General features: G+C 34.0%; 1 protein-coding gene across 8 annotated transcripts in view; it reads right to left on the bottom strand.

Moving 5' to 3' along the window:
• The window catches only part of LOC118193314 (uncharacterized), a 277,544-nt gene that overhangs the window by 58,766 nt on the left and 199,477 nt on the right, over window positions 1-19,301 (bottom strand). For 2 of the 8 annotated variants that reach the window (XM_085822063.1, XM_085822065.1), the window contains one exon: window positions 11,333-11,557. The exons of 5 other annotated variants lie outside the window; for them this stretch is intronic. Coding sequence is in view for 1 of the 3 variants with exons in the window: in XM_035364384.2 (XP_035220275.1) it covers window positions 3,686-3,749 (64 nt within the window). In the remaining 2 variants the exon portion in view is untranslated. Of the gene's footprint in view, window positions 1-3,685; window positions 3,920-11,332; window positions 11,558-19,301 lie in introns of those variants that run through there. One more of the 8 variants, XM_035364384.2, reaches the window with a different exon arrangement.

Genomic DNA, 19,301 nt, shown 5'->3' with positions numbered 1-19,301 from the left:
AATCTGTGATTGGCTAAATTGAGGCTGTTAGATAACACAGAAGATTCTCGAATTTGGAAGAACAGATGAATTAAGAGGGAGATCACCAAATCTAGAATCGTTAATTTTGAGGTCGCCAATTATTTTTAAAGCAGCTATCGTATTTTTTTTATATCTTACATAATTATATATATAACAAATTTGTCAATGTTTAAATGTAGCTGCCTTACTAACGTAACTGTGAAATCTGATCATACTCTTATTTAGCAGAGAAAATAGTACAGAATGCAATAAATAAATATCCTCAGTGAAAAACTCGCTTTTTTCAGCCCAGTGCTACTTTTAAAAATTTGTAAATTATAATGTATTTAAAGTTTCATATAATATACTAAATAGCAGACAAAAACTGTAGGGCACACCTGTGGCTAAGCGGTGAAATGAGTGAGCGGTAAAAGCCGCTGAACACTGATAGTTCGGTCCGGGGTTAGAATCCCGTCTTACAAGGTGATGTAACGTAAGATCATCCGAGATGGATAAATAAACAGACCAGCGGTCTTTTAAATATTTATTTTAACACTTAATATGGTTTTCTTGAATAATAAAAGTAAATAATAAAAACAGTACAGCCATAATACAAAAATCGGCGGCTTGATGCGGCTTCTCGTCGCTGGCGCGACTTCACTCAAGTCTCTCTCTCCATAAAATCACTCACAAAAGCCTCTTTCTTTCCCTTTAGTTAAACGTCTTTAGGAAAAGCTTTAGGGGGCGGTCTTTTACTACATCCTTTTTGTCCGGAAACCACACCAGATTTCCGTACCTCATTTCCGCAGATATTTCTAACTGAAAATTAGTCTCTGGACAAACAGGAAGTTCTCTAATTGTGGTTCTCAGAGATGATAAATTATGTTACAGTGGCTTCATAGACGTTTTCATGGTTTTTCCCTTATGTAACATGGATATGAGCCAGTTTCTTTAGAAAGTCCTCCACGGGACATCCCCATTCCCTCCCCTTCCAGCTTACCAGCAACCGAGCGGTAAAATCGTTGAACAGTGGTAGTTCCGACCTGGGTTCGAACTCCAGGCAAACGAGTTGGCTGCATGAGCGTTTTCGCGATTTCCCCCATGTGTAACGTTATACGAACTAGTGTCCAATTAGAAAGCACCTCCACGAAGGCCTCCCTCTCCTTCGGCGGATAGCCCTATTGTGCTTTGCCCTGATCAACTTTTAAAAAATATAGCCAAACCCTTCGTTTCCGTCTGAACGCGGTGCACGTAATGAACGACACCCCCTTAAAAAAAAAAAAAAAAAAAAAAAAAAAAAAAAAAAAACGAAAATTGTTACTTACTTTAATAAAAAAAGGTCGACCAATCTCTGGTGTATAGTGCAGACTACAGTATAGCCAAAGCCTGCAGACAATATAAAAGGTATTCTAAAGATTAGAAATATTTTTAACATTTCTTTCTCTTATAGTAAATATTTTGCTTTTAAAGGTGCTGCTTCAGTCCCCCCTCCACTCTCCCTGAATTTTTATTAGGTTTTTACAAATCAAAATTAAGGACTTTTCCTATATCATTTTAAGAATATTTATCCTAACAAATCTGAATTTGAAGCGCTGAAAAGACATTCCTCAGTAAGCCTTAGATTGTTTCAGTAACACAGAAGCTTGAAATTAATTACGCATAGTTTGGGGCTAGTTGCTATGTACAAAAATATTCTAAATAAAATTGAGTAAGTTTCATTCAAGTACTTGAAATAAAATTGTACCTGTCCTAGTCGAAATACGATGTTTTCATGGGTTTGCGAAGCTTTCTGTTGATTTAGCGTTACGTATAAAACTGATCTAAATATTTGACACTAATTATTTGTAACCATTTTTAATGTTTTGTTATAAATACGTTGGTGACGTTTATAATAGATAATTTAGAGGTAAAAGTTTTTGGATATTTTATTTATATTATACGTGGAAATGTTCATCCTTGGAAAGGATTCGCGATCAGGGAATTTCATATATGTGCTTTTTACCGAGTTTAAAGATTCACAAAATTTTCCTGCATTTTCGTGCAAATTTTTGTAATTTATGAGAAAATAGCAGTGTAGATGGATAGAGTCAAGAGTGTGCGTAATGCCATTTTTGTGCAATTCTGGGATGTTTTTTTAAGTAAAAATAAGTCGACGTGTACATGGTTACTGTGTATGTGCGATTCTGAAAAACGCGGCAAGGAGTTTGCGATTGTGCACTTTTTCCCAATTTTGCAGTTAATATTTGTCATGATTAAGCAGTTTTGTTCCATAAAATTTCTAGCATAAGTGTAATTCGGCTAGCAGATTGTTGGAAAAAGTGTTGAGTAAATAAAAAGAAAAGAAACATGTCTTTACTTCGTGAAGACAAAATGGCGGCGAAAAAGAAAATAGAGGGTTGCTGTAGCAGAGTTGGTCGCCAAATTTTCGCCAAGTTACCATAATCTAAAGATTAACCAATTTTTCTTTCTTCTCTCTACGTTAGCTTCTTCGGTCTCCCACATCTTGGTTTTACAGCAAGACTACCAGTGTCAAGATAGTTTTGAATAACTCTTTGCACACTAGAAAATGGTTTTCTAATGGTTTTACCTTCATCTCTGAATTTGATAATTAGTTGTCTCGTAACTAAAGGAATTTCTTTATTGATTGTTATTTTCATCAAAGAAAATAGAAATAACAACTTCCAATCAACGTGAAATTTGCTTCGGAAATCAATGACCTTGAAAGTGTAACCTTCTTTGCATTCTCAAATTTGAAGTTTAAAAGTTAGATAAGAAATCCCCCGCCTCCTTCACGTTGTAAGCAAACTTTATTGGCTTTGATTTCTGGCCACTTATCTTTTAAAAATTAGTGTGCATAAATTATTAGATATGAAAATATTACAGTTAAATAATTTCAAATTCTCTTATTGAAACTAAATATTTAAAAAATAAAAACTTTAAGAAACTACCCTTTTCGCACCTTAAAATTTGGATTTGATATTACTTTTCTTGATGTACGCAGACTTTATTGACTAATTGTACATAGACGTTCTTTGGGTCATTTTTGGTGTTGGCGATAATTTTCAAAATCGCGCCAAGGCTGCACCGTATACTAGGATTTTACATAAAAAGGTAGGCCAACAAATTTAAAGTTCAGATATCGTGCGTCTTCATAAATCAACAGAAAAAAGATGACTTACTGATTGCCGCTACCGTTCACCAAAAACTATACTGCGCATTTCAAATTCTAAATGAAAACACGGTGGGATGATTTCGTTTAGGTACATTGCTGAAATTAGTTCTTCAGATGTATTTTGCAAGATAAGGGGGTATATGAAAGACAACTGCATTAGGACTGAAAAATATTTCCAAGAAACCAACGCATACAATGACCGAAATGTCAACAAAACTGGTTAAATAGGAATAACTGATCAACATGCAATCTAGAAGAAGGGGTATTGTTTGTTCAAGAACGCCGGTCAATGTACTAGCACTCCCCAAGTGCTTAAAAAGAATTCACTATTGATCTGAACCTCCCTATCACTAAACTCCCTATCACCATTACTAAAGCATAACAAATACTCTTTTTTTTTTAAACAACAAAGTCAACCTTGGTGTTTACATTCGGCATTTCTCTGGTGTATATTTATAAGGATAATAGATATGAAAAGAGATAACAACATAAATATGAGTGAAATGATCTTACCTTTTTCGCCCGAAAATAAATCCACATTATCAACCAGCAACTCACAATCACTTTTCTTTTTCATAGCAATAACACAACCAGTCTCACTTTGCCACGTGCACAAAAAAGTTTATCCATAAACTAACTACCACCTGCGAAGTTTATTTTCCGACGCGCTCAAGAGTTCGTTGAGCAAAAGAGTTCGTTTTCTACTTCGCAGGCGCTCGGCCGCTAAGGTCCATTAAGCAGACTGCAGCAAAATATCACCGCGCGCGCGACTTAAACCTCATTTACCGGGTATAGTGTAGAGGTGAAATAAAAAAAAAATTACCAGAGAACAAAATGTACTATGGTGGGCGAGGGTGTGCGAAATCCGCTCGTTGGCAGGAAGTGCGGCCCCCAGGAATATGGGAGGGTGGGAGGAGGAAAAAAGGGTACCACCGAGCGAAGGTCAGTGTGGGAGAGGCTAAGTCTCTCACGTGGCCATATTTGGTCATCGATTGCGCAAGAAGTTGGTTACTGTTTGTATGTAGTAGTTGCGGCATAAGGACGACGAGGGAAAAAAAATCATACTAGTGGAACTTCCATGCTCAAAATGTGTTCATTTCCGCTATTTTTTAACCGCTTCCGAACTTTCGTTGACTCCCCTGGAAGTGGACTAGATAGTAACTTCCGGACACTAATACTGTGTCTTCTGAAACAGCAGTAAATATCAAAACCTGTTTTCCACAGAGTACCTTCAGCATTTAGGTTCAAATCTTAATTTCTATATTCAAAGAGCCTGGAACAACAGACAAAACTAAAATAATAAAACTGCACACGAGTAATTATTATCACATCTAAATAAGTGGCTGGTTGGCAGAATTCCTGGAGCATAACCTAAAAGGATATGTTTAAATATCTAAATATTAATTAAAATTAATGCCATAATAAATTACATTATGATAAATAAATTAAATAAAATACTTAAAAATGTTCATGATTTGCCCGTAGTTAGAAAAGACATAATATATTTCACATAATTCAATGTCAACAAATTCACACATATATTTGAAATTCTGACGGCAGATGAATTGCCAGAATTTCATTGTAACACCTGATAATGAAGAATACGCTCGGGTTTCGTATTTTTTTGGAACAATTAAAATTTCGTCTTTTCTTAGACTTTATATGGGATCTTGAGGAAACAAGAAATTTACGCGCTCCAAAATAAGCCCATAATATATGCCTCTTCCTGAAGGTACAGTAGTTCAGATGAGTTTATGGAATCTTATTTTCTCCAGCTGCTTGTTTCTTCACCAATTTTTACTTCTTCGGGGAAAGTGTGGTTTACGATCAGTAACTAATATATAGGTAAGTATTTCTATTTAAAGACAATTTGCATAATAATTTAATTTATTACTGAAGTTGTGACTCACGCTTATCACTAAGAGGTATCAGATACTCATTTTGTTTCAGACTCCAGCTGTTCAGTCTAGAATTATAATTTCTCTATAATTCTTTAAAACTACTTTGATAATCATATATATGTGTGTGTATATGTAAGATAAAAACTACCTAAATCAGCTTTATAATTTAATTTAGTAATAGGCTTTTAATTTGGGTATTAGTCTCTGTATTCTTTAAAAGTAGTAGTAACTTTTCCGGACTGCTCCATTTCTAGATTAATCTACGTCACATGACTTGTGTAACGCTCATAACGTACCTAATTCGGAACTTGAACTCAAAATTTTGAGAACTGAAACCTTTTCTAACATAAACCAAAACCTTCTCTTGGTGAGCTTCCATACTGGATTAACTGCGCATTTCAGCTTCTTCCTCTGTGCCGCTTCGACGTTATTTCTCTATGCTCTCTTTCTATCGCAACAGCATAAAAATGTAGATGTTCTTGAATAGGCACGATTAGAGATATATTGTGGCTTCAAATGTCAGTTGAAATAAAAATGAATATTTAATCTTACTCGACTGCCAAGTTTCCTCTTCAATATAGATCTACTTTCTATGCTGTCTACGTGCTGCGCCATCAGTATTTCTGCGTTTTGATGTCTCAGTGTTCCTACATCAGTATATCTAAATTTGCTTTATTACACACATATATACTAATAATTTTATTATTAAAAAGTTTTCTTATATATCATCTCCAAGGAACATAAATTTAATTAATACGATTAATTATTGGAATAAAGTTGAGTCCGTGTTTTATATATATTTCAGAATATACCTTAGTAGTTTTCAGGATAAGAATCTTCTAAAACGGACTTAGGTTTCAAAAAGTATTTAATCGAAACGTTTGATTTTTTTCAAGGGGGGGGGGATGAGAATAATAAAACCTCTTCCATTTGGGAGGAAAAATTATAGAACATCTTCTACGTAAAGTCAAATCCTTGACTGCGTTTCCTCAATGCTATAACAGATCAGTTCCTTTATCTTCAGAGAATAACAAAAAATTATGAAACATTGTAACACAATGTACAAAACGCACATTCTAGTCATCATTAACCACTTATAAGGTTTTTACGAAGATACTTCTAGGCGTGTGTGTACGTCCTTTCTTCAGTTAAGCGGACTACTTGTGAAAAACTCATTTCTTGTAAGAATTTCATTATGCAGTTTCGGTAGGCATACGGAATACGTGCAAACATTTTAAAAAATGAAGAATTTAAACCTAAAAATGTATTTATATTAATTCATATAATTAATTATACGAAATAATCATATTCATCAAAATCTGAAATAATGTAATGAAAATTCCCTAAACAGAGAAAATTACAACACTGACGACATTCATTGCTTAAAACAACACATTAAAAAAGTATGATCATAGCACAAGACGTAACAAAGACGCACAAAAATTCTGAGTTCAACTTGTAAACACTGTCACAAAGCCACCTTGAAGTCGAATCTAAATAAGTACGAAAGAGCAAAGGAAGATGACAGATAGTTTCAATAGCACAGTACAGCACATAATACCTCTCTCGCCTTGAAAGGCCTCCAACATACACCATCAGCATTAGCATCTGCCCAGTTTCCTCAGACATTAATTACACTCTTTCAATCTGTGTGTCCAGATCATATGACATAGAAATCGAACTCACCCTAAACTTGTTTTACTTTTGATAAAATCTTTCGTAATACATGCATTAATAGATTACGAAGTCCCTAGCTGGACGACCGGGAGAAGCCATGGATGTTTGCCATAGATGTTTGTAAATGTATAGTGTCGGTGCGGCATGGGGACACTCTAAATATGCGGCGAGCCTAAAGTTCTCTCGTGTGGGTTTGTTGGAAGGGGAGAGGTGTGGGAGACCTCCGGACCTGCCTGTTCCTTCCGGGTGTTCTCTATCAAAACTGGGGGCAGAACTGAGCTAAATCGCATTTTCTCCTGAATAGTGCTCGAGGTTCTTGCCAACGGCAGGCGTATAGCGCTCCTCGCCACGAGGAATTTCATGGGCCTTGGACTGACTACGTCAGTACATATATAAATATATATGTATATAAGTATATAAGTGGGCATAAGCAACAATAACAATCTTTACATCAGTTCATATAACAGCTAGTTTTCCAACATATCGAGAAATTAGTCACCATTCGCAGTTACTTCATAGAATAAAATATGTGAACGCCACATATCTTCCTTGTACAGCCTATTAAATTATACACAATTTTTTGCTGCATTTTATTTAAACTTATTTTCTCGAATTTTATTAGAGATTAATTCAGTCCTCACCGCGGTAAGGCAAAAATACATAAAAACTCAAAACATCTTCACTAAAAACTGTAAAATACAGAAAAACATAAAACACCAAGTACAGTTAGAAAAGAGGGTTCCCCCCCCAAATGAAACTAGATTTTCAATCCAAAAACAAGCAATTCGGCCAGCAAACAAGGAGGAGAGATGTTTTGATTAAAAAAAAAAAAAGTTGGTGAAGAAACTGATTTAATTCATAATTCCGATAAAAGTTTCAAATGTGAACATACTGCGGTTTCGTTAGCACTTAAATGACTATAATTCTACAACTATTGCATGACGATTGACTAAAGGCATAAAAACCTTAACCGGAACATAAGAACAACATAATTCAATCCCTTTTAAAGCAAAGAAATGCACAATTTACCTACATACAAGAATAAAAAACTGAGCTCAGCGAGCCGGATAACAGAGTGGGTACATATATAAATATATATGTATATATACTTTTGATGCAACAGATAGTAACCAAAAAGGAAGGTGCACTGTTACATGTTACAGCAAGCAGTCCCATACACAAAATCTCAACGTTCTGAGCCTACTCGTTTCGAGTTAAGCGAGATGCATACATACGTACTTACGTACAGAAGTCAAGGGAAAAAACTCTTCTGAATCCATACAATCCGTTTAGTGAAAAAGAGTCCTTTATTCTGTCCGTACGTACATATATCACGCAAAAACATCGTTCAAATGGATTCGAGATCGGATTTTTCCCGATTACAATGCTTGCTTTACTTCGTACAAGGAAGTAAAACGGGTAGTTTCTCGCAGAATATTGACAAAAAAAGCTGGCATTTGCTAACACTACAGCATATTTTTTAGAGCCGTGTATGAAATTCACACTGCGCAAAACTTGGCATCTCAAAATAAAACACACAGAAAGCCTACTTTCGTTACGAATCTACCTTAAAGACTCGCACCTCACTGCGGCTCATCAGTAAAGGATGAAAAGCGAGCGAATAATAGTTCATAGAAAAACCTGGGTGATTGCTACTGTCACGGAATGGTTTGTGCTTGTATGAGATGCTGAAATAGATTTGTTATTGAGTGTTAAAACTGCACTATTCGGTTGTACATTTCTGGTAAAAGAGCATAAAAGCAATAAGACATGAATTCGCTTCCAGGAACGAATCACTTAACAAGGCTTTTCCATTCTTTGTTTTTAATGACTACTGATTTCGAAATGTTTTAAAATTCGAGTGGAACTCGGACCCAGAACTTCTTTTTTCATGATGCACTTATACAACAGTGCGTTAAGCAGCCGGTAACCAGCTTCCCTTAATTCCGACTTTATTTACAGCCAGTCCCCACCCAGTGATGGTTTGGCGATCTAGTGAGAGATCCAAAAATTGGTTTAGGATGTTTATAGGTAAAGTTCTCAAAGGCTATCTGCCAGCGGAGGAACAGAGAAACAGGTTCGTATTCATGTTACACACGCGGAAATATGTAACGTATGTGGTATGATTCTGCTTTACGCGTTAACTTTACTACTTCTACGAAGCATGTGCCGTGAAGTTTTTCGCTCCATATTACATTTCATCAAGGGTTCTCATCTTCTGCAGGTAAAAGAAAACCTTAACATTCTCCTACAGTCCAGTGATTCATATTTCCAATTTAGCTGAAATTATTTTTCATTAACTGAAGTTGCATTGGTAATTCTGTTCCTGTGCGCCTTTCATATATTTAAAAATGCTTCATTTTCTTAAATGTTAAAAAATTTTAATTTCATTGCTTTAAAACAAACAGCAGCTTAATTTGTAAAATTTACATAGCATAAGAATTTATTTAACTTTAAAATTGCAACCATTCTGAGTAAAATTTGATGCGAAAGAATTTTTAAAAAAGCTGATAATTCCATAAGATACTCATTAATGAAACTGACTAATGTATTTCTTTTATTTATTTATTTGAAACAAGAAAGGAAAACGAAATGTAGATGCAGTTGAAAGTAGCTGCATATATATATATATATATATTCTTGAGTAGGAGAAAGCGAATTGAAAAAAGCTGCTAGCTTTCATCTGCGAAAGAAAAGAAAGAGAAAAAATAAAATAAAACAACCCAAAAAGGTACTTGAAAATAAATCACTACATGCCTCCGCGGAGGAAAAAGACCTCATTATAATTTCGAGTATTCACCGAATTGAATCAAAACTTGTAATTGGGAATAAAATTATGGCTTTGCTGCTGACCTCTTGGCAACATCCAACTGCATTTTAACATCAAAAGATTTGCCAATTAAGTGAAGATATTTTGCACACAAATGTAGCATAAAGCAGTAATCTCTTAGAAATTATCGTACGTCTTGTTTCTGTGCAAGAGAGTTATGGAACAAGTAAACAATATCAGTATAATTTCGAATTACTTCAGATCCTGTGTTCACAAGACGAAAAAACGACAGCCGTTTTGAATTGCATAAGTTTTGTAGAATTAACTGTGAAACATATTTACAGGGTGAATTGAGATAAAACACATCAAAAAGGAGTTTACTCAATCTAATCAATGGACAGCGGGGAACGGGTAATAAAACTGTTCATCACCTTCGCCGTGGCTACGCTCATCTATTAAACACGGTTGTATTAATCCAATTATCCCCTGCTGAGTGTTAGTTATCGCTGGAGATTATGTAGTGAAGTATTTTTTAATATTCTAACCCACCAACAGTGAACGGATAATGTCAATAAGGACCAACAGTTTTGACCCTTATCTAACTTTTTGTGGCCGCACAGATTGGTTACATGGATATTTCCGCAATACTTCATACTAGTATCATAAATAAGAGCCAGTTGCTTCAATTAAGCACTCAGCTGGTGCTCCCAAAGTATTCCCTCCCTGGACACGCTTTCCTCATGTGGTCTAGAAATATTCCCTCCCTGGGCAGGTATTTATTGTAAGCTTCAATATTCACTCCCTAGGAAGACATAATTTGTATGCTTCAAAAATTTAACCACGTGAAGCAGGCACTCCTCATATGCTCCTGCAGAATTTTCTTTCTAGGAAGGTGCTTCTTATGTACTCCATATTCCTCACCTTAGGGAAGCATTATTTGTCTGCTCCAGAAGTATTCTTTTTTTAGGCAAGTACTCTTCATGAACGTCATCGCAGATCATTCTCACGAGTTCTCCCCGCCCGGTTTAATTTTATTTCTTGTCACTGAAGGAGGATATCTTTTGATTTTGAAATAAATATATAGCTTCAGGCCTTTTTGTGCATTCAGTGTTGGCTAGTAGATTTATCCCATAGAAATCCATTCTATCCATCCAGCCATAATATGCAATCTAAATTATGATTATCAAAATAATTTCTGAGTATGGAACAGAACATCTTACATTACAGAACTCCAAAACTCAGGATACTTAGGAAAGTTGAGATTATTTTAATTTTAACTTGAATTGAGAACTGCATGTTGCAACAATATACACTGCAGCTTTACATTATATGCGGCACAACATTTTAAATTAAATTCTATTGCAGTAATCGTCAGAAAACAAATTATTTATCTAAATGTACCAATGAACAGTTTCCAAACTATTATTCCTCACAAGTAATTAAATGAATTAAAGAAGCTTAATTAAATGCACATCATTAATTGTCACTGGCAATGGGAAAGTATTCAACCCCGAATAAAGGACAAAAATAAATCACTACTCACTATAGAAGTTCTCCAGAAGAATCTATTTCAATATTTGTCTTCAATTCATAAACATTGTATGAAGAAATAGAGCAGTTTGCTTATTCCAATCGTATAAGATTCTTACACCAGAAAATAAGCGGAAATTAATTACAAAAAACAGTAAACGAAACATGAATTTAATCTGAGATACTATAAAACAAAAATCATTTTTAACTTATTAAATTTAGTATATTGTCTAATCTTCTATAACATCTTAAAAGATAAATAAGATCTAGCTTTATACTAACTTATTTTTGAAATCGGGCATACATATTTCTTTTCCAGTTCTCATGCCCAATTTCTAAGAAATGCAGGGAATAGGACTATCCACTTCTGCCGTTTTGCCGTCGCCACTTCGCTGTCATGCCATTTCGCCTTTGGGCAACTCGCCGTCGGGCCAATTCGCCGTCAAGGCACTCTTTACACGTCTACATTATATCTATTTTGTTTATCTATAGTATACCTTTGGCTGTCTTAAATTTTAAAAGAAAAAAGGTTTTGTAATTAAACTCAACTTTTAGAATTATTAAAATATATCAAAATAAAAAATATTAATGATATGAGGTATTTAGTGAAATTAAAATCAATAATTAAAAGCATTCATAATGAAGATGACATATAATCTAACTATACAAATAATATATAATAATGAAGCATAATATTAAAATTAAACATAGTAATATTACATTCATAATAAAAATACATTAACTTTTGACATTTAAAGAACCTTGTTAACGTTCATATTTCAGCAAATTCCTCGTATTAAAAACCTTTTGAATAATATATAAAATGCTTCTGCAAACAATTTCATATGAATATGTCCTTACGCATGACATATAAGTTAACTAGTTAGTATATCTGCCTATATATTTATTAATTTTAAGAGAGCAATGTACTAACAAGATTCAAAAGTAATTCGATTTTTTAATTAAGGTTTCATAAAAATGTGAATTTTTACTTGCATTAGTGGTTTCCCTGAAATGGTTGGTTAAAATTTCAAGTAATTTTGGCGAATCAGATAAGCATTGTGTCTGTATAATTTTAGAAGCGATATCATAACATGATGTCTCACAGGTTTAGCCCATAATTAAGAAATGTGATAATTTTGTTTTATTTGATATAGACATAGTTTTCTAACTAATTCTGTGCAATTTCTTTATATCCCATACTTGCAAACAAGCAATTATATATATTATAATATATATATAACCTTTAATGCGTATTTTATTTTTAGTTGACGGCAGAAAATCCTAGACTTGAAATGCAAGATTATACAAACAGCAAGTGCACTGGCAAGTAGTTTGTATATAGATGAAAAAGGTCCAGTATGAAGATGAAAATTCTCAACTGATGAACTACTTTATAGTTCGGAAATGCAGTACAGGTAAGCACTGCATAAAATCCACAGTCTTTCTACCAGCACAAGATTGACATCGTAGTTCAAAAACCAGTTTCGAACCCATGCCGTTGTCAATGCTATGCAAGATCAAGTTCTTTCTATCTTGGTCATGCGGTGTTGCTAACTGTAATCTCTGGCTATGTTAAACTATGCTGATGTCAGACTTACGTCGCTGTCGATTGTATGCAATGTTGTCCTGTATGGAGTCGATTCTGCCGATGTCGATGTATTGTCAAACCTATGATTTATCAATCCTGCGAAGTGTCGGTGCCATGCCACAGTCGACTCTACGCAGTTTCATGGTATAGAGTAAGTGACATTGAGTACGGTACGTACATATTCTTGCTGTACGTATGTTTGTGATAACATTATATAGATGATAAATGTGCATTAATGCTTTTGCTTTTTATTGCATCATTATAAAAATTTCATTTTTGGCTTGGCGATCGCACGCCTTTAACTATTATCAGTTGTATGTTGGTGTTGCTCTTGTGTCAGTATAAACTTTACGCCATCAACTTTACGCCAACAGAAGCTAGCCCATTTCGATCCTTTACAGTACGGATTCTGCCTAGGGTCGAACTAAGAATGTCAGTCTGCAATAAGAGGATACCAGTAGTGCCCGAAACTCTCCTCTCATCTCCTTTCATACTCAAGAGAAAAATATATGCAGCTCCCTCTACAGATTGATTGCTGCTGCAAGGAATGATTTAGTTAGGGTAAGAATGGTAACTGCACGAAAGTCGCAGCCATGCGGTCTGCACTGAACAGAAATATATCTTGGTCTTTAACGATAAGCATATTAATATGAGTGGTAAATACAAGTTTCTGATTAAGAATTCAACATTTGTATCTTATGTGAAAATAAACTAATATTTGAGTTGAAAAATTCAAAACTCCCGACTTTTTCCTTAGATACCAGAGAGGATCAATGTAAACCCTTCTAGATAAAAGGCTAAAAAAATAATAACAGGATCCCCTCAGATGTTACATTTAGCCCACATACGTTTGTCCCAAACTGAACATGAGGACATAGCTGCAACAAGTAAGAGCATATAATAATTCGAGCTGACAACTTGAGTTGGTAGATTGACGTGGTGGATAAAAACCAATGAAGATTTTTGACGCCAACAAAATCTTCCTCTGTTCTTTTGCTCACTAAAAGGGGACTGATGTAAAGGATCAGTAATCTTGAAAGAAGACAATCAAGGGAGACAAACATATCTCCTGAGAGAGGTCGCAACTTTGATTCTTGGTCAATGCTTCACAGTTTAGTACAACAGTTGTTTGCAAATGATATATGAGTTATTTTTTAATTGCAGCAAATAACACTTGCTGATATTTCAAGAGTTACTGTTTTGTTTCCCAAAAGAACTCATTCACCATATGCTTTCCCACTATAATTTACATGACAAATTCTTCTTCAGCATTTTCAGCAAATAAGATAATGAAAGATAATCTGGCCATAAAAATACACCAAACACTGGATTCAACTTACTTTCAGAAATTTCACACGCTTCCGTAGGCAAAATCAATCAAACAATCCCCCCTTTCCCCATTCTTCAAATTTATTGCATCCAGGAGAGAGGATACACGGACGAACTTTAGCGTAATATTACTCCCACGCTAGAATCTCGACTCTCTTTCCCCTTTCTCAAACCTTCATCCTGCCCCTTAGGGGTTACATCCACCACAAGTCAAAGTGAGTTAAAATGCTCACAGGGCAATGTAATAATTATGTCATCTTTACCGGTACCACCACCACGGCTATGAAGTGAAATGGGGGGAGTGACAGTCCTGGGTAGAAGGGGGCAGACATGGAGAGGAAAAAAATATTAGAAAGGGGTGGAGCAGGGCTGCGGTAGCCATAGCAACGACTAACAAGGTCGAGAGCATATTAGTATGAGCTTCTTTTATATATATTATTTTCTTGTTGAGAAATATATGCGATCGATAAAGCATCCCTTTTTTTTTTCAACCCCTGTCTGAAAGAAATAGTTTTTATAATGGGTGGAAGAGAAGAACAAAATTCACCTCATTCGCTGCACAGAAGAACAAGGGATAGTTTCTTTCTCGCAGAAGGTAGATTCTTCGAATACTCCTTCATTTCGAAACATGGGGTAATAGAATATACCCCCTTCCTTCAGTTTCCTTTCTTTAATGAAAGAGAATAACGGAGATCTGAGAAATTTTAATTTCTGAGCAATGCATTAAGCAGTGGATGGGGATGTATTTTACGGGTTTTTATTTTATCCTACATTGGTTTTATCTTAGGCCAATCAAAATGGCCAGAAATAACCCAGTCTAATTATGAGTACTGATCATTGCAATATTAAAAGGATAAATATAAAAATAAGAAACTAACTAAAATATGTATAATTTGCAATATTTCCCATGAACATACATTTCCTTTCCATTTGATTTGAGAAAGAAGACTTAATACAATCAGTTTCCAATTCCTATATTAAAAATTTTCTTTTCGCAAATGCGAAATAAGAACATTATGCCAACAGGTGCACTATAAAGAATTTAATACAATATGAAACATCCTTTTCGTGAGTTTTCGCTGATGAGGTTCGACTTTGACTATACTTTTTTGTAAGATGTAACTCAGATGTATACCGCATATAAGACCTCTCTTACATTTTAAGATATATTTTAAGAAATAACATAGATGAATGTTTGATGAAAGCATAATTCTGATTAAAATTCATTTGCTTCGGATTATAATGAAATGCAAGCTATCTAATTAAATATAGCATACTACTATGATATGGATAAAAAATTAGGAAAAATTAATGATACATTAGTACTTCTTTGTTTACAGATATACCAATAACCAAGTTACTGTAGATTGGTTTATTTGATTATGGCAAAGGCCATCTGCCTAAGGGAAGGGATAGAAGATTTTCGAAAGAGAACTGGTCCGTGTACACGTTACTTATGGGAAAAACCACGAAAAGGGCCATGCAACCAGCCCGTTTGCCGGAATTCGAATTCCGGACCGAACTACCAGCATTCACCGACTTTACTGCTCGGTCGCTGGTGCGCTTGATATAGTGGACATAAGCCTGAAATGAAATCGCTCAACTTAACGTCGCTATAAGAATTAATGGATGTTAAGCAGTTTATACATGCGGTAATTACCATTGAGGTTTATTTAATATTTAAACAGTAAAATTATGTTCTGTAGTGTGGTAGTTAAAATTCCTTCCTCTCATTCTGCAATATCATTTATTAAAACACGATTATAAGACTCTTACCAACTTTTAGAACAAAAATATAGGAAAAAAAAGCGGAGATCATATTTTCGAGTAAATCTCTAAAATCATCTATCAGTCTAAAAATATCTAAAATCATCTATCAGTCTAAAAATATCTAAAATCATCTATCAGTCTAAAAATCTCTAAAATCATCTACTTTTTGCATTCATACAGAAACTCTCTTTACTTGCTCCCCCTCCCCAATAAAAATATAATGTGGAGGAATAATTGATAATGACGACTTACTGATCCTACTTATCTAAAGAAAATGACCTAACACTTATACATAATTTTCACAAGGTATAGTAGTTGAATTTTCATCTACAATATAAACAACAAAATTTTCATACTTAATTCACTATTATATTGCTATAAATTAAATTGAAACCAGACATCGGAAATAAAATTATTTTCTTAACGTTAATTCAGTTCTAAACATATAATCTTCTGAAATTATAATTAAGATTATAAATTACTCAAAACTTTTCTAAGCGCGAATGAAGTAGAATAAAAAATCTTGTTAACCAAAATTAAATAAAAATTTAAAACGTACTTAATAAATAAAAACATAAATCAAACTTAAAATATTTTCGAGCCAACTAATAATTTCGTATGAAACATTTGAAGATTTTAATGAGCAGGAACCTTGAAAAAATAACAGTTCACTTCCCAGAAATAGTACCCAATATTTTCCAATTTGTTAGCTGGATATGTTGACCAGCTAAGCTTACAAAGGACACTTTCATTCCTTATAGTCTTCCCTAAATTAAAAGGCGATTGTGCAATTATCAGAAAGACCACGCTCATTGGTCATTTAGCCGTTTCATCACAGACCAAATCATCAATTGCCTAGGAAGTACCACAAAGGGCAACCGATTTTACACCCGCCAGATAGCGAAAGTTCCATACCACGGGGAATAGATTTGAGGTTCTCCGACCCCTCTACTACCGTTACCTCTACCTATCACCAGATCTGTCGATCAAGAATTTTAAATGCCCTCATGCCGCATAGCCATTTTAAACTTATGCAAACCCTCTCCAGGATTCGAAGCCGGCCCAACGATGCAGCAGCCAAGGTTGCTAACCCCTAATCAGAACGGTGTTGAAGATATAGTTTACAGGGATCATACGAGCCAACAAAATAAGCATGATTCAAGGAGTGTCTTGTTAAGTTTTAAGATGTGAGGTTCTGTTGTTCATTTTTTTACATTCAGTTGGTCTACTATATTTCCAACAGTTACGATTGCAATATAGTGGCAGTGAAAACCAGGAAACTCTTCTACCTATTATCTAAACTATTTTTTATATATTGAGTGGAATAGTTTACTTAACTGGGAATGTTAAGTAAACTATTCCACTCAATATATAAAAATAAGGATATGTAATAACAGTGAGTAAACAAATTATCAAGAAATTTATTACAGTCAGAGCTGGAGGTCAATCATTGCAACACAGCAGCGGAATCTTTCTGAATTTCAATATTATTATACTGTCCGGGATGTGTAGTTCTGCTATATTTTCCGATGCCCTACGCTCTGTCCTTCAGATAGGTCCAAATGAAAAAAATTCAGGTATAGGGAAAAGTCCAGAGCTATGAGTCGCTCCCTCCCATAGTCTTTTCAAAATGACACCTGCTTGTTTTAATGACGAGTACACATTCAAATCTACCAATGAGGCCCCACCTCCGAAAAAAAAATCAATTCATTCTGAATCATTTGTTAGAATATTAGCATACGTCTTTGTAATTACTTATCACCAGAAACATTTTTTTTTTTTTTTTTTAAATTTAAGAAAGATAAAACTGCATTTCAAAATAAATAGCAATTGAAGTATTAACAATAACGCTAGGAAGTATTCTTGGCTGTTATTTTTTGTTTACTTTTTTCACCCGGCAATCCGTTTGTCTCACGAAGATATTTGCTATCATTCTAAACATTAAAAAAAAGTAAATAAATAAATAAATAAAAATAAAAAATTGTAAGGTTTCGGATTTTAAATTACGTTCAAAAGGGGCATTTTTTTAACATTTTGTGTGTTACCTTTATTTATCAAATATCGTATTCTTTGCGCTTAAATCATAAAAATTCAGTTCAAGAGCAATATAGCAAAATAATTTTAAAATGAGCATATCTCTAGAATTTCAGATACACAGTCTCGCGCGCTGGAGATAAAAGTGTTTTTTTTTTTTTTTTTTTTTTTTTTTTTTTTTTTTTTTTTCCTGTACAACGTTGCAATTGCTGGCTTTGAAATCCTTCAGTTTGTTAATCGAAAATTCGTTAAAGTTTTACAAAATATGAAATTGATAATAAAACAAATTCCAAATTTCAAATTTGGGCTTTCAGATGCCCATATTCGCAGGTGGATTACGTTATTCAAATTTGATGCCTTTAGGTATCGTTGTTTTATCACAAGGCGAGAAACATACATACATTTATGCAGATTCTTCATTATTTAATTTCTTTAAGTATAATACAGGGTGATAATATTTGGTGGCAACAATTTGAAAAGTGAATCAATGCAAAATTTCGAAACGAAATTAAAAGTCCTTCTGGGCAAAGTGCATCTTTGGACAAAAAATAAACACTTGTAGTCACTGAATTGGACTTTAAAAGCAAAAGCATTTAAAAAGTATTTAAATTACAAAAATTATGGTCATTGAAGGAAAAGTGCCGCTTATCACGCGTAATAGTATTTTGTCATTATAAGATTTGCCCCAGTCTTCGCTAACACCTGCGTTAAGAAATTCTCTGGCGATGGGGGCATTACCTAAGATTTTGTATATATTAATATAAAAATAGCATATTTTTAAAAATTGATCTGCTATATTTTTCCTGTGAAAATATTTGATCGTAACTTAAGCTTTACAGTATAATTCGAAATTATTCTCTTGAAAGGCAATGTTTAGGGCTTTCAATAAACTTACCATTTAGCTACGCTTTGATTCATCAATAATCACATACCCTGAGCTGCATTAGAAAATGTATAATTTTATTAAGTTCAAACATTTCTTTATTTTCTATGACTACCATCTGTCTAACGCAGACATCATTAATGGGACACATTCAAATGATGTTCATTACGGATGGTTCGCGACGTGGTTAATCCATCCAATATTACTAATTCTAATATTCATTTTATTAATTCTTAGCTAACATGTATTCTGCTTTTTGACCAAGACCAATGTATTATTATTATTATTATTTTTATTTCAACCGTATGGGACCAGTTTTATATCCGCTGCACAAAAATTTAAAAATGTAAAAGCAAATTTAAAAAGGACAAAAAATATTAATATGAGATCTAACTGTATAAATAAGTATGGTATTTAAATTATTTAATTATTTTCCTTTAAGTGGAATGGCTTTAAATATATTAAGTTCAGATGTCTTGTAGACTGACATTAGAAATCTATGTTCTTGTAAAATAACTCCAAAAAATGCAGTATGCAAATCAGTCTTATGAGCAAATCAGTCTTTATCTCGAACATTAATTTTTAATTCCGCTCAGTTCAGTTTTGACTTTAAAAATGATGCTATATTGAAAACTTCTTACTCC

The sequence above is a fragment of the Stegodyphus dumicola genome, chromosome 8 (genome assembly GCF_044657685.1).
Source record: "Stegodyphus dumicola isolate Sdum_Otavi_A_Nest chromosome 8, ASM4465768v1".
Classification (NCBI taxonomy): Eukaryota; Metazoa; Arthropoda; class Arachnida; order Araneae; family Eresidae; genus Stegodyphus; species Stegodyphus dumicola.
The sequence above is the reverse complement of the archived record's forward strand: the minus strand, read 5'-3'. Positions and strand labels throughout refer to the sequence as shown.